Below are 16,026 nucleotides of genomic sequence, written 5' to 3'. Positions count from 1 at the left end.
TTGGGAATTACCATACAGATTTTGATGTAGCAATGGGGACATGGAAGTGTTCCTCAGCGGTACCGACTGCAAGAACTCTTTAAGTGTATCTCTCATATGCCAGGATATCATGCTGCACGAGGCCTGTATTTGTACATCTGCTAACTTATCCTGTCACTTGAAAGGATCTCCAGCAGCCGTGATTAATACGATGTTCAAGTTGCTTTCAAATGTGAGTTACTTAATGCTGAATGATCAAGGTTGTTGCGGGATGCTCCCGGGCATCGCATATCTCGTCACCATAATATACAGGGTTACTTGCTATAACAAGTGTTGTTTCCATCGACCCATAAAGTCAGGGAGGCGCTGTTATGGCCTTCATTGAATGTTTCCTTTATACGGTTTAATACTCTGAGCCGAATGAAAGCCATGCTTTTACAGCAAACCGTGCCCTTCACGTCTGCCCAGGAAACTTATGATCTCCAGGTTGCAAGGTCCTTGGCTGAGATCCAGGCACTAGTACGGACAAACTGCCCTTTCCATTTCTCAGAAATGGTACAACATATCTTTAACATGTCTGATACAATGGGTATAGTCCTCCTATTTAAGACCATAGGTTCTGGACTGTTAAGCACCTTTCAGACAATCCTCAAAGTTGTTCCCAACTTCATACACTCCGTATCTAGAAACATTTTTGGAGGGCTTCCGCTGATCCTGTTCCTAATAGCAGGTATCCTGATTGTCATTTTTCTGCTATGCAATGGGCGTTCCAGTCATCAAGGAGATGGAAAAAACGCTCTTGGTGCGCCGATACCATGATCGCATGGTATTCCATCTGCTCACACCTCGTCTTCTAGAACTGAGCGAGTTTTGGTTCTTGTCAGTTAGACCAGTCTGGATCAACTGTATTCTGCCTGTCCTCTGATGCCTGTTCTGGGAACAAGAATACATGCTGGACCTCTGTCTAACACTTCCAACAATTGCACCACCGGACGTTGATGCTGTACTAGACCAGATAACGGCCCATGTTCTGCAGAGTCCTCCGCGTATTCCAATGTTGATGTCTGCATTCTTAGAGCCACCACAGGATGCTTCAGCTCCTGCTGGAACGGATACTGGCTCCTCAACAAATACTCAGGCCTTGGATGACACACAAACATCCCCAGCAGAGGCTGTGGTGAATACAGAGGTACATTTGTGCTCGATTGACCTGATCTGCGTGGTGCTGCATGGACCGTTGTCTGTGAGTGCAGGCAACAGCGATGTTGCGTCTCCCAGCTCGGACACATAAATATTTGGCTCATCATGTGCTGGGAAAAATTAGGCTTTTTTCTAAACAACCAAATTTGGAATTTCAAATAAGACACTGTGTCTAAAATGCATGGCTTTCAGTCACTCATTGTTCGGACTATATATATATATATACCAACATATTCAGTACAGACTTCTATAGCATGCAATATTTTTCTTTTTCAGCATTTTTTCGACATTTTTCATTTTTTAAGTACTATTTTTATGTACCTATTTACAGATTGCATACAAACTTTTAGCCGTACATTAGAATTTTTAGTATGTCATCCAGTCGGATGAGGAGTGGGTGTTATGTTCCATATTGGTACCCCAATATTGTCTCAAGTACTGAATACACCTTTCACCTACATTCCCCTGATATTACACTGCATAAAAGTTCTTAGTACTGACCTTTTACCTAGTTACGGTAATGCTTAAAGATGACATGGGATTTTCTCCGAAAAGCTTAAGCCTCATCCATTATGCATGAGGATTGTTGGAATCACTGCAGAACAGCAGGCCTACCATCTCCTGCATAACAACTATACATAAGGGTCATTCCGTCTGTCATCCTAGTCTGACATGACACAGCAAGGTATATCCCCAGGGGGTACCACTTTGGGTATATATACACCATATCTTGCGGAGGTAGTTAGAGGAGAAAAGGACTTCCATGCCGACACACTGATGCGAGACACTGAGGCTTCTGCGCGCAGACACTCCAGCTCGCAGTGGTCTGACATCCATTGCGGGGTGTCCATCTCGAGACCAAGACGGGGTCCCACAGTTTCTCACTTCTGGTAATTGGGTTCAATTTATCCTAGAGGGATTCGTGGCCTTTACACTTACATACATGCTAGGTACACTTAGGTACATCTAGTTAGGGTCGCATCATAGGAGTACACATTTTACTGTCATGTATTTCATATACTTGCCTGTATTCATTGTTTTAGCACAATGGTAGAAGTCTACTATCCTTTTACTCTGTTAGTGCTTATAATCCTTTATATCTATTACTGTCTAGTGGTTGTTTCAGCACACCTGGTTTACACTAGAATGATGCTAGCTCATTGAGAAAATCGCCAACATACAGCTGACCCGCCACCTCGAGGACAACAACATCCTAGACCCGTCGCAATCCGGATTCAGACGGAACCACAGCACCGAGACAGCCCTCATTGCTGCCACAGACGACATCCGATGCCAACTAGACAACGGTGAAACCTCAGCCCTCATCCTCCTGGACCTGTCAGCTGCCTTCGGCACGGTCTACCACCACACACTAAGAACACGCCTCCAAGAAGCCGGAATTCGGTAAAAAGCTCTGGACTGTACCACCTCCTTCCTCTTCGACAGAACCCAGAGGGTCCGCCTCCCACCCCACCATTCCAAAGCTACCAACCTCATCTGCGGTATACCCCAGGGATCATCCCTCAGCCCGACGCTGTTCAACATCTACATGGCCTACCTCGCTCAAGTGGCCCGCCAACACGACCTGAACATCATCTCCTACGCCGACGACACCCAGCTCATCCTCTCCCTCACCAAGGACCCACACACCACCAAAACCAACCTCCACAAAGGAATGAAGGCCGTCGCCTAGTGGATGAGGAGCAGCCGTCTGAAGCTGAACTCAGACAAGACGGAAGTCCTCATCCTCGGCCCCTCCCCGTCTGCCTTAGCCGACTCCTGGTGGCCGACAACGCTAGGAACAGCACCGACGCCCACGGACCACGCACGCAACTTGGGAGTCATCCTCGACTCCTCCCTCTACATGTCCAAGCAGGTCAGCGCCGTCTCCTCTTCCTGATACAATACCCTCTGCATCCTTCGCATGATCTACAAGTGGATCCCGATCGAAATTAGAAAAACGGTGACCCAAGCCCTCGTCAGCAGCCGACTGGACTACGGCAACGCACTCTACGCAGGAATCCTGACCAAACACCTACAGCGACTACAACGCATCCAGAACGCCTCGGTCCGTCTGATCCTCAACCTCCCCCGACGCAGCCCCATCACCCCCCACCTCAGAGACCTTCATTGGCTCCCCATCAACAAGAGGATCACCTTCAAGCTCCTCACCCACGCTCACAAAGGACTCCACAACTCCGGACCAGCCTACCTAAACAACAGACTCAACTTCTACACCCCCGCCCGCCAGCTCCGCTCTGCCAGCCTCGCCGACGTCCCACAAATCCAGCGTGCCACCTCCGGAGGCAGATCCTTCTCCTTCCTCACTTCCAAGACCTGGAACACCCTCCCCACCCACCTACGGCAGACCCAGGACCTGCTCACCTTCAGGAAGCTTCTCAAGACCTGGCTCTTCGAGAAGTAGCAGCAGCCACCCCCCCCCCCCTGCAGCGCCTTGAGACCCTCCCGGGTAAGTAGCGCGCTTTAAAAGTTCTGTGATTGATTGATTGAATAAATGCTTATTGAAAAACTTCCCCAACGTTTATTCTGTGTATCTCTCTGAGTCTAAGTGGGCACGAGTGACTTAGTGAAAAGTATTGCACTGTTTCCACGATCCTGAGGGATCAGGGTTGTCATGTTCGATAGTTGCCAAGAACTATTCTCTCCTTGGTAAGAGAGGTTTATAGGGGACCTGTGAGCTAGCTGGTTAGCAGGCTAACATACACGGCAGGGGTGTCTAGAATCAGTCTGACACCAATCCTACAGTGTATGTTGTCTAAACGGGCAGATATATAGGTTCATATGAACTACACGACATATCCTGATGAAGACACTTACATTTCCATTTGAACACACTGATAGTCCAATTGATGATACATCGTGCCCCACGTGTGTTTTTCCCCTCTGTTACCTTGTTGCTGTAGGGTCATCTGCTGTGTCTTCAGGGTGCCTCCGCTGATACGCGTTAGTCGAAGTGGGAGTCATGAGTGATGGGGATATTTTGGTTGTTGTGGTGTCTGTGTCTTTCCAGCCTTCCACAGGCTCTATTGGCATCTACTATGGCATCCAAAAAGGCAGCGTCCTGCTACAATCCTCTACACGCGGATGTTGAGGCCAGTGGAATCTGTGATGCTGACTAGATGAAAGGATGCCTTTGTGGGCTTTATGTAGGCTAACTGTGTACCATTGATGCCCCCGTCTAAATCCTTGATGGTACCTGTGGGTTTCCGGACTGTGTTCTTTCAGTGTGGACATTTGTGACAAATTTTGTTACTGTGCACTCTTCTCCCTCTCTTGAAGATTCACATTAAAATGTATGAGGCTGAGCTTATTTTTAGGTGATAGAGGCTTTCTCGCAGGTTCTCTGCATCTGCATTATCTCCGACATAACGCTTTGTCTGGGCAGTGGGATTTGGGGTTTGATGGCATGAGCTGTGCTTTCATATTCTTACAAGAGAGCGAGGCTCACAGGTGCACACGATTCTGTGATCTGTGTTGCATTGTAGGCAATGTGGCTAGTGTCTCCAATTGCAGGTTCTCCTTTCATCAATGCTCTGCCTTTTTTACTACCTATATAGGTACCACGTGGCAGCTCTGTATGTCAGTGTTGCTAATAATAAAGCAACATTTTTTAACGTTCATATGTGTGTTGTGACAATTTTTGTGAAGTGCGTTGTGCATTGTGATTGTTTGTCATCTGATGTGTCGGGATGTAAAGTGTGGTCATCACACATTATAGTTTTTGCTGGTGTCTTTGTCTCTGTGATTATGAGATCCATGTATAAGTGCATCCGGGGTTACTGTTATGATTGCTTGATTGTAGAATGGTTGGGCGAGGTTATGAAAATATGGTGTGATAAATGTGTAACTTTGTCTCCTATTGGTTTTGGGGAAGATGGTTTAATTGCCTAATTCTTGGCTCCTTACTTGCTGAATATACATGTATGTGTGTTGAGTCTGTGTAGGTGGGTTGCGTGTGCCTGTGTCTTTATGGTTGTTGCCTTTGAACATAGATGAGTTGCTCCCTTTGTACATAGATGACTATGTTTGTGTTTTCTGTCTGTATTCATGTATGCATGTGTCTGTGTAACTAAGTTGTGCCCATCTGTGTTCAAGCACCATACAAATGCTATACCAATTGGCTTTTGCAATGCTTGTTTATATTGCCACTGATGAATGCACACTTTTAATCAAGTTGCATTTTTTCTCCAGTCCTCATGCAGGGTAAACAGGAACACACTGAGTGGCTACTTCCTGGCTGGAAGGAACATGGCTTGGTGGCCGGTAAGTATCCAAGAACCCCTTCTCCCTTCACTAGAATGTCTGAATGCTTTTCTGTCACCTTCTACCCCAGACAGTTCTGTCAGGAGGAGTTTAAAACAATAGTTTACTGGTGGGTAGAAATGATGCAATTGCTGAACTCTGGGGTCCAGTGGTCCAGTGGGCCTCCCAGGGCACTTTTGTATTACAGAAGGGGCCTCAGATGCTTACACAACTCCTTTTGTAATACAGATTATGCCAACGAACATGTAGCACCAGTGCGATTTCGAGGGGGCATTCCTTTAAGGGGTGTTCCTTCAATCGAATGGGGGTGGCCACATCCAAATTAGGAAACATTTCGCCTGTGCCAGTGCTGTATTACAGGCTAGGGTGCAGGGGAAGTTTAAATAGGATTAAAATGGATGTGACCTAACGGCTAGAGCGGTGGACCTCTGAGCTGCGGCACCAGGTTCGAGTTTTGGAAGGGACGCTCAACATCCTGGGCAAATCATTTAATCTTCCCATGCCTAACAAAATAAATGTGCCAGTCTGTAACGCAACTGGTGCTCATGTAAAGCACTCTGATACCTTCAGGTCGAGTTTGCGCTATATAAAACTGAAAAAAAGAAAAAATATCCAAAACACTATTGAAGCCAACCTTGTAGATAGAGGGGGCAACATTGTTATCATGGATAAAGCAAGCGATATTCAGGAGGCAGGAAGGGGTGGGAGCACACTGCTTCCCCTCCCAGCACAGTTTGCCCCTTAGCATTCTGGTCAATGCAGTTCATGGTACATGCTTACTTCAAATGTGACTGGAGTATTCCACCAAAGTTGGTGCAGCTTAGTGCTGTAAATCTGTAGACATCTGTTTCTGGATATCATCCATCATCAGTACAGATAAAAACGAATTTTAGTTGAGGTTGCTGAGCAGGCTGCCACAAACTTTTCAAGTCTCAGTATCTCTCACAGGCGCACAGGTGCATCTCCACAAGCTCGTCCGCTCAATGGCTCAAGGGAGCCTTTTCAAACAGGAAGGGGTGGGAGTACATTGCTTCACCTCCCAGCACAGTTTGCCCCTTAGCATTCTGGTCAATGCAGTTCATGGTACATGTTTACTTCAAAAGTCACTAGAGTATTCCACCAAAGTTGGTACAGGTTAGTGCTGTAAATCTGTAGACACGTGTTTCTGAATATCATCCGTCATCAGTACAGATAAAAACAATTTTTTGGTGGGGTTGCTGAGCAGGCTGCCACAAACTTTTCAGGTCTCAGTACCTCGCACAGGTGCATCTCCACAAGCTCGTCAGCTCAATGGCTCAAGGGAGCCTTTTCAAACAGGAAGGGGTGGGAGCACACTGCCTCACCTCCCAGCACAATTTGCCCCTTAGCATTTTGGTCAATGCAGTTCGTGGTACATGCTTACTTCAAATGTCACAGGAGTATTCCACCAAAGTTGGTGCAGGTTAGTGCTGTAAATCTGTAGACAAGTGTTTCTGGATATCATCCATCATCAGTACAGATAAAAATGAATTTTATTTGGGGTTGCTGAGCAGGCTGCCACAAACTTTTCAGATCTCAGTACCTCTCACAGGCGCACAGGTGCATCTCCACAAGCTCGTCAGCTCAATGGCTCAAGGGAGCCTTTTCAAACAGGAAGGGGTGGGAGCACACTGCTTAACCTCCCAGCACAGTTTGCCCCTTAGCTTTCTGGTCAATACAGTTTTTTATAATACATGTTACATGTTTTGGTACTTTTATTATATAAAATGCAATAGTAAATAGTATACAAAGCAACATATCCAGCATATCGAAGGGACCCTTGAAATATGGTAAGTATTTTATGTCGCCTCTGAAATATGGATCTTAAGTGGGATTCCCCAAATCACTATAGAGAGCTGTAACATTGTCAGGGCCACCAGGATTATGCTGCATGGACGACCAAAAAATGTAAGAAGGTTATCTAGATTATGCAGGAATGCTGTAAATTATATGCACATTCTAGGGAAGTATTATGTCGCCTATTTGAATCAGAAACAACATTTTGGAGGAAATCGGCAAATGTTACGAATAATATTGCTAATTATATGACAAATACTGTAAAACTACAACTTTGCTGTAAATGGTATTGAAACAGAATCAACTAAATCCCCTGACCCTTACCATTGCCCATTGTTTTATGAACATTTTATTCAGGAAATGTAAACAAAACCTAAACTTTCAGACTGTAATCAGTGCCTATTATTATCTGTACTTAAAACAAAATGGTATGGCAATTTCAAGATAATGACCCTAAAATAAACATGTAATATATAAGAAATACATAACAAGTACCATGTGTAATATGGGTCAATGTTGTCACCCCGGGGTTCTGGTGACATCAACAAATCACTTGGTCCTTGTCCTCATGGTTTATGTTATCGCCAGAATTCCTCAATGGCACTATTGGACCAATATACACAGTTACTTGTTATCTATTTGGCTTTTGTCAGGCTAGCTATCTATCTATCTATTTATCTATGTATGTATCTATCTATCTATCTATCTATCTATCTATCTATCTATCTATCTATCTATCTATCTACTTATCTATGGATATTACACAGTGGCAGTTGTCACTGTGTAGTTTTGGTTCAGCTGCACTTTCCATTGAAAGGCATTTCTGCTTTGCCTATAATGTTAGTCCCTCATCAACATCCACACCGAATTTGGCACTCACATAGCTTAGTCAAATATGGTCCAGCACCCCAAATTTCATGCAGTTCTGTGAGAGAAAAAAAAGTTGAGGAGAGGTAAAACAAATGTGTTTTTCTATTTGTGCACCATTTGATGAATCCACACAAATTTTGACAGACATTTATAAGTTTTAGCTTCCTGATAGTTCTGTCAAATTTTAAGCATATCCGTCTGGGTGGAGGCGAGCAAAGATAAATGCTTCTATAAAAGTTTCATTCAATAATAACTTTTAATAACTTTGGGGCTGTTTAATGGCTCTGCATGAATTTGGCAGTAGCAAGTTTAGCCCTGTCGAAGGCCCGGCAGACCCTATAACCCATGGGTACTCACAAACTTTCTCTCGGGGGCCAAATTTACAGTGTGGGTTGTGTCCGAGGGCCGCACCGGTGGGGGCGGGGTCAGTAGGGAAGGGGGCCGGGCCAGGGCAAAAAAAAACTGTGACCATGAGGTTGATCACAGGTCCCTGCAGCGGACGCCTTCGTCCACTGAGCCACCAGACCCGGCATACACATCTCTCTCTCTCTCTCCCTCTCTTTCTCCCTCCTTCCTCTCCCTCCCTCTCCCTCCCTCTCTCTCCCTCCCTCTCTCTCCCTCCCTCTCCCTCCCTCCCTCTCCCTCCCTGTCCCTCCCTCTCTCCCTTTGTCTCTCTGTCTCCCTCTGCCTCACTCACTCTGACTCTCTCACTCCCTCTCTCCATCTCTCCCTCTGTCTCATTCACTCTGACTGTCTCACTCCCTCTCTTCCTCTGTCTCACTCACCCTAACTGTCTCACTCTCTCTCTCTGTGTCCCTCTCTCTCTGTTTCCTTCTCCCTCACTCTATTTCCCTCTCCCTCACTCTATTTTCCTCTCCCTCACTCTATTTCCCTCTCCCTTGCTCTATTTTCCTCTCTCTCCTTCCCTCTCCCTCCTTCCCTCTGTCTCCCTCTCTCTCCTTCCCTCTCCCTCATTCCCTCTGCCTCCCTCTCTCTCCTTCCCTCTCCCTCACTTTGAGGTCTCCCTCACTCTGAGGTCTCCCTCACTCTGAGGTCTCTCGCTCTCTCCTTCCCTCTCCCTCACTCTGAGTTCTCCCTCTCTCTCCTTCCCTCCCCCTCACTCTGAGGTCTCCCTCCCTCTGTCTCCCTCCCTCTGTCTCCCTCCCTCTGTCTCCCTCTCCTTCCATCTGTCTCCCTCACTCTGAGGTCTCCTCTCTCTCGTTCCCTCCCCCTCACTTTGAGGTATCCCTCGCTCTGAGGTCTCCCTCTCTCTTCTTCTGTCTCCCTCGCTCTGTCTCCCTCGCTCTGTCTCCCTCGCTCTGTCTCCCTCGCTTGCTCTCCCTCCCTCGCTTGCTCTCCCTCGCTCTCCCTCCCTCCCTCGCTTGCTCCCTCGCTTGCTCTCCCTCGCTCTCCCTCGCTCTCCCTCCCTCGCTCCCTCACTCTCCCTCCCACTCCCTCCCTCGCTCTCCCTCCCTCCCTCGCTCTCCCTCGCTTGCTCTCCCTCCCTCCCCCGCTCTCCCTCCCTCGCTCTCCCTCTCTCCCTCACTTGCTCTCCCTCCCTCACTCCCTCGCTTTCTCTTCCTCCCTCCCTGGCACTCCCTCCTCACCCTGCCTGTGTGTGCCCGAGCTGTGACAGCTTCCAGACGCACACACACAGCTGCACCCAAGCACTTCACAGGTCTTTAAAAGACCATTGGCATGTTAATGAGGCTTTGTTCACCTTTCAGCGCCCCTGCAGCCCCACTCTGACTATGGCGGGATTCACCCGGCCCCCACAGAGCAGCAGAGTCTGAGTCGCGCTCTGGTTGCAGACATTCTTTAAAAAAAATTTGTTTTTTTCAAAACTCGGGTACGATGTCTGCATGGTCCGCGGGCCGCCAGGGAAGGCTTGCCGGGACGCCACCGGCCCGCGGGCCGTACTTTGAGTACCCCTGCTATAACCAATCTCACTGTGCACAGTTGAAAAGTGTTGGATGCATGCAGTGGCGTAGCTAGACTTTTTGGTGCCTGTGGCGGTCACTGCTAATGCCGCCAGGCAGCGGCGGATAAGATCAGGGGGGGTTTGCTGGCGAATCCTGCGTTTGCTGCGACTGCTGCAGGTAAGAGCGGGGGGAGGCTGCCGCCCCCAATAATAACTCCTCCCGCCCCCCTTGCTACGCCACTGCTAGCATGGCCCAGACGAAGACTGTTTACAGCGTAAAATGGGGACACGGCAGCGAAATGTGCTAAATAATTTTTTTTTAAACCATTAAATTCACTAAAAACGCAGGTAAAGGTCATTAGTAGATCAGCAAACACAAAACTGAAATAGCCATGAAACTTACAAGTTACGATGTGCAACACACAATATACACCATAACTCCTGCCCTCGCCATGTTCCATACACGCCTTAGCTTTTGGCATTTAAAAAATAGACTGTTTACAAAGAGCAAAATATTGGGGATTGGCCATGAGTTATGGTGTGCCATGGTAATGAAAATACATCTGAAAATGTGGCTGAACAATACATTATTTAAAACAACTGTAGTAATCAACGCACGTTCACGCATTAATTACTACAGTGGTAAATGCTGACATAAAAAAATCACTTTTTACTGCCTCACAGATCACATCTCACAATGACTTTACTAATGGAAACAACCCTCCTATATTTATGTGATCTCGTAAATAGGAATTTACCATGCTGCACAAATGTAACCACTTCATCCTGGTTTTGGTTTAATATATATTGTTAAAACAGGTACATATGAAAAAGTACCATGGCGTAAAACCTAATATGCAGATATGCATTTTAAAATATTCTATTTCTTACCGTTGTTGAAGGAGGGGATGGCATCATGACTCAACAGAGAATTCGCTTCTCATGAGTCATGGCCTCTCCCCACCAACAACATTAAATACAGAAGTGGACCTATGTGTAATATGGTTCAATATTGCCACCTCGTGGTTCTCCTTAAAATATTGCGATGTTGTCCTTTAGCTGGTTTCCTTTTCATACAGGCTGTCTTTCCCAGATACCAAAATCCTTTACAAATGTTGTTCATGTTTGCAGGATCTGCCACATTTCAATAGCCAATTGATAGCCTGACTCTATCCTTCAAGCACACATCACGGATGGGGTATCATCGAGTCTCTATTACTGGAGACACGTAACCAGGCAAGCAGTGCTTAATTTGTAAAAAAAAAAAAAAAAAAAGAAGTGCGTGGGCCCTAGTCAGAGGCCACCACAACTTGCACACCCATTGCCACTGCCGGCTCTGCCAAAGATCGTAACTACACAACTACTAACCAGCACACTGCTACTACAAGTGTGACATTTCAGGCTGTTCGTGGCCCCCAAAGTTTGAAGAATCGCTTTGGCGGCTTATATTAGTTGCTTTTAATGAATATTGAATTAATAAACAACTGTTGTTCTGCTTCTCTTTGAATTGCACAAACAGCGCCACCATGTGGCAGCTGTCATAAGTGCCGGTGTTGACAATTAAGTGCTGCTGCCAGCACCGGCTCAAATTAAGCACTGCAGGCAAGACACCTATTCTGAGGCTGTGAACTTTGCTCATCTACTGTTTAACGTGAGCAGGGGGTACAAATGTACAGCTGTAGGTATGATCCCTGCAGTCAGAAGAATTCACTGCTCCCGCTCGTGTCATCAACTTTAATTGCTGCACCATCTGCTCTCTCAGCTTTTGGACATTGTTTCACTCATTTGGCAGGATCTCTGTTTGGCATTTGTTCCCATCAGGATTATTGTGCCTTCTGTGATTGCTCGATGTTGGCATAAACACACACAGGGCTCTTTGGTCCCTCCAGCTTGGATGGTGATAGGTCGATGGCCATCATCTTCAATTCTCCCTCCCCAATCGCCGCTGCCTATCCTACACCCAACAACACACATTGACAGAACATCAAGACATGCAGTTCCCGGATGAAACAGGAAGTGTTAGACGGGATACCTCTCAAGCACCCAGCATGGTGAAGATGCAGCATGTAGGACCCAGTTCCAAGACATGTGGAGCAATATCACCCGATTCTCAGTTCTCCAGGTGGAGACATGCACCCAGTATCTCCTCCCCTGTGTTTCCATGCACAGATTTCTCCTACTATAAGGAGGAGGAATTGTGAGTGGAAACATGTCCAGAATTGTGACTAAAGATGTGGGAAAGGCATATATGGTATTCCCATTCTAGCTGTCCACACTCGGAGGTGCAAGGGTGTGAATACCGGCTGGAAATGCTAGCCCTGGGATTCCTGTGTTTCCGGTATCATGCAAATCAGAATTGGAGCCAAGAGTTTGGTATCAAGATGCTCACAAAAACCCTCCCCCTTCAAGCAACATCACAAAACTATTCAACACAACTCATTAGGCCACACAACACACCAGAGATATTCCATATTCCTTGGTATCGACAAACTCACAGCTGCACCCTATAATTGCAAGCAATGCAAAGAAATTACTATACTGGGAAGGCCTCTACACTTGAATGTGTAGCTATGCAGACGCAACCAGTGACAGGATGTCGCTGTGCACTCCAAACTCCTCTATCCCTCAACACACAATATCCAACAGAACTCATTTGACTGAACGCTGACTGTCCACACATCCAGCGCTGTTCTGTTATTCCAAATAGTTGAGTGTCATCAAGCTCACAACAGTACTAACCATAATAAACAATAATCACTGCCTCCAACACAGCAAATTAAACAGAATATCTCACACATCCAACACACCTCTAAGACAAAGTTGGACTTCAGAGAGCTCACAGCAGCAATCCACCCTCGACAAACTATTTACCGCTTCACATCCACACGTAGCACACTAAAGCAAATCAAACCAAACACTAAATAGGTAATCTGATCCAAGGCATACTGGGGACACTACAAGACCCCTTAACCCCAATTACATCAAGCATAGACTTCCCACCATTCAAGTGCATACCAATTTCCCCAGGTGGCATATCCCCAATTGATAGCAATCTCTCTCTCTCTATATATATATATATATCTATATCTATATATATATATTTATATCTATATCTATATATCTATATCTATATCTATATCTATATCTATATCTATATCTATATATATATATATATATATATATATATATATATTACCTACTGGCGGTCGCCAGTAGGTATATATAGTTAGGATTTTTTCTCTATGGGATTTTTGAAAATTCTATGTCTAATAACTTTGGCGTTTGTGGACGGAATTGGCTGAAATTTTCAGGAAAATGGCACATTTTGTTTCTGAGCAGCCCTTGAAAATTTGGGGGGGGTTCGTCAAGGGGGGGCCGAGAAAAAAGGGGGGTCCCAAAACGTGTTTTTAACATTGAGTTTTCCATAGGGCGGTTGGCCTCACTTTTAGCCCGAACGGCTGAATGGATTTGCACGAAACTTGGCAAAATTGTAGGGACTGGTAGCCCGATGTGCCTTTTGTAGGTCTCAATATATGTGCTCCAGTGGATTTTGAGAAATTAACGTTTAAAAAAAGATATATATCTGTAACAGCGGACCTGGCAGCGTCCCAGGACGCGTACTTTACGCGCAACGGAGCTTTGTGAAGCGAAGCTGATTGGTTCTCCGGCGTCTGTCAACATTCCAAAAAGTCCGTAGCGGCCGCCATCTTGTCTCTCGGTAGGATCGAGAGACAAGAGGAGGTCAAAACAAAGGGGGAAATAACTATAAGGGGGCATAGTAGATCCTCGCTGACCCCCTAGGTTTGATGTGGAGGTTTTAAAAGGGCCCCGCGGGGCAAAAAAAAAAAATAATAATAATAATCGAACGGCTGAATGGATTTGCACGAAACTTGGCAAAATATTAGGGACTGGTAGCCCGATGTGCCTTTGCTAGGTCTCAATATATGTGCTCCAGTGGATTTTGAGAAATTAACGTTCAAAAAAAGATATATATCTGTAACAGCGCTCCGCTTCGCGTAACGGAGGTTTGCGAAGCTGATTGGTCATTCTGTCACTGGGCTATAGTTGGGCTACATCTGGCTGATATTTGGGCTACATTTGTTTTTTTGTGTGTCTGGCGGCCATCTTTGGGCTACATTGGGCTACATTGGGCTTCATTGGGCTACATTGGGCTACATTTGGGCTCCAACATATATATAGGCCAATGTAGCCCAATATATATTTTTCAAAGTTCATTTTCGTAAAAACCACTGGAGCATATATCTTGAGACATAGCAAAGGCACATCGGGCTACCAGTCCCTACAATTTTGCCAAGTTTCGTGGAAATCTATTCAGCCGTTCGAGCTAAAAGTGAGTCCAACCGCCCTATGGAAATGAAGGAAATGAATGGGTAATTTGTAATTAGCAAATAGCTCATCGCAAACTAGGAATGGTAAAGAATCGCTATTTATTCCTTAAAGTTCGCTATTTAGGAAATGCAAAAAACTTTGATGATACATATGGCGGTTCATCTCTAACAAGATAAGAAGCATAGGGATACATTTATGATGACTGGCGCATCACCAGGGATGTGTTAGTCATTCTGTGCCGCTGTTCCGTCACCTATGGTGTGCTGCATTTACAATGCGGCGCATCATGGGGCAAAAACAGCACAGATGCGTGATGTATCTGTGCCGTAAAGGTGGCGCATTGCTGGAGTTGTATCGCAAGTGTGATGAAGCTCCAGCAAGGGTTGGGGGTGCCCCTGTCGCAGGGTTTCTGTTCTCACACAGAACTGTGGACAGAGGATTGGAACCTCGGCGAATTAGGGTGTCCCAAAACTCACGTTAGTAATCAAAAACTCCTTAGCAAGCTAGGTACAGTGTCACATTGGATATAACAAACTCTCAATGTTTAGACAATCCAGAATATGAACTTATAGTACCTCAGGATACGTGGAACTCATGAACAGTCGGTCGTTATATATTTCTTAGAAACCAGAACATGGAGTTAAGAAGAACACATGTGTATTTGAAATGTTTATTTACTAATGCCGTCTTCTCAGGCGTAGTATCTTAGATAATAGAAGTACACATATTATCAGTAGCAAAATTACCAGCATAGTTACTAGTACATAAAAAGCGAATGGTGATAGTATGTTAACATGCTGTAAATGAATTAGAGTTAGCAACACTTATAAGCAGCCGCGGGCCGTGGAGGGAGTTACGGTGAGGCAGGGAGGCGGGGAGGGGGAGAAGCAGGGTGGAGAATACAAGTACACATATTATCAGTAGCAAAATTACCAGCATAGTTACTAGTACATAAAAAGCGAATGGTGACAGTATGTTAACATGCTGTAAATGAATAAGAGTTAGCAACACTTATAAGCAGCCGCGGGCCGTGGAGGGAGTTACGGTGGGGCAGGGAGGCGGGGAGGGGGAGGGGCAAGGTAGAGAGGGCTCCACCCTGCTTCTCCCCCTCCCCGCCTCCCTGCCTCACCGTAACTCCCTCCACGGCCCGCGGCTGCTTATATCTCACCCTCCCTAATACACATATTATATTATTTGCTAAGAAGGTCTCTTTGTGTTGGTTTAGGGCGTGCCCATACTTTAGTGTCTTAGATTTGAAGGAATCACATCAGCATACACCAGCTCTCTCTTCATGTGAACCGCATCAACTGTTGTGTATGTGTGTTCGGCAAAGCAATATAAAACCCGCCTCATGCCCAGAATTGGCAGAAGTTGCACTTATGTTGTGAGTATGAAGTCGTGGAGATCAGACCTCATAACAATTCTGTATCGTGTTGTTCTTGAAACTTTAGCACTCGCTGTACAGATATAGTTTAACAAGCAAAGCAGATAGTAGAGCAATAACATATTATTCTCATGTAAACCACGATGAACTACTAGGTGGAAAGCTAAAGCAACAACTAAGTGTCGTGTGCAGAAGTTGCAAAAAAGGAAAAATGGCGTTTAAA

At 45.8% G+C, this 16,026-nt stretch overlaps 1 protein-coding gene across 1 annotated transcript in view; it reads left to right on the top strand.

The window, feature by feature from the left end:
• SLC5A10 (solute carrier family 5 member 10) overlaps nt 1-16,026 on the top strand; it is a 733,155-nt gene that overhangs the window by 100,261 nt on the left and 616,868 nt on the right. The window contains 1 exon segment of the mRNA XM_078665174.1: nt 5,392-5,463. Coding sequence (XP_078521300.1) covers nt 5,392-5,463 — 72 coding nt within the window.

The sequence above is a fragment of the Lissotriton helveticus genome, chromosome 10, assembly GCF_964261635.1.
Source record: "Lissotriton helveticus chromosome 10, aLisHel1.1, whole genome shotgun sequence".
In the NCBI taxonomy this organism is placed as follows: domain Eukaryota; kingdom Metazoa; phylum Chordata; class Amphibia; order Caudata; family Salamandridae; genus Lissotriton; species Lissotriton helveticus.
This window is presented reverse-complemented; position numbering and strand designations above follow the sequence as displayed.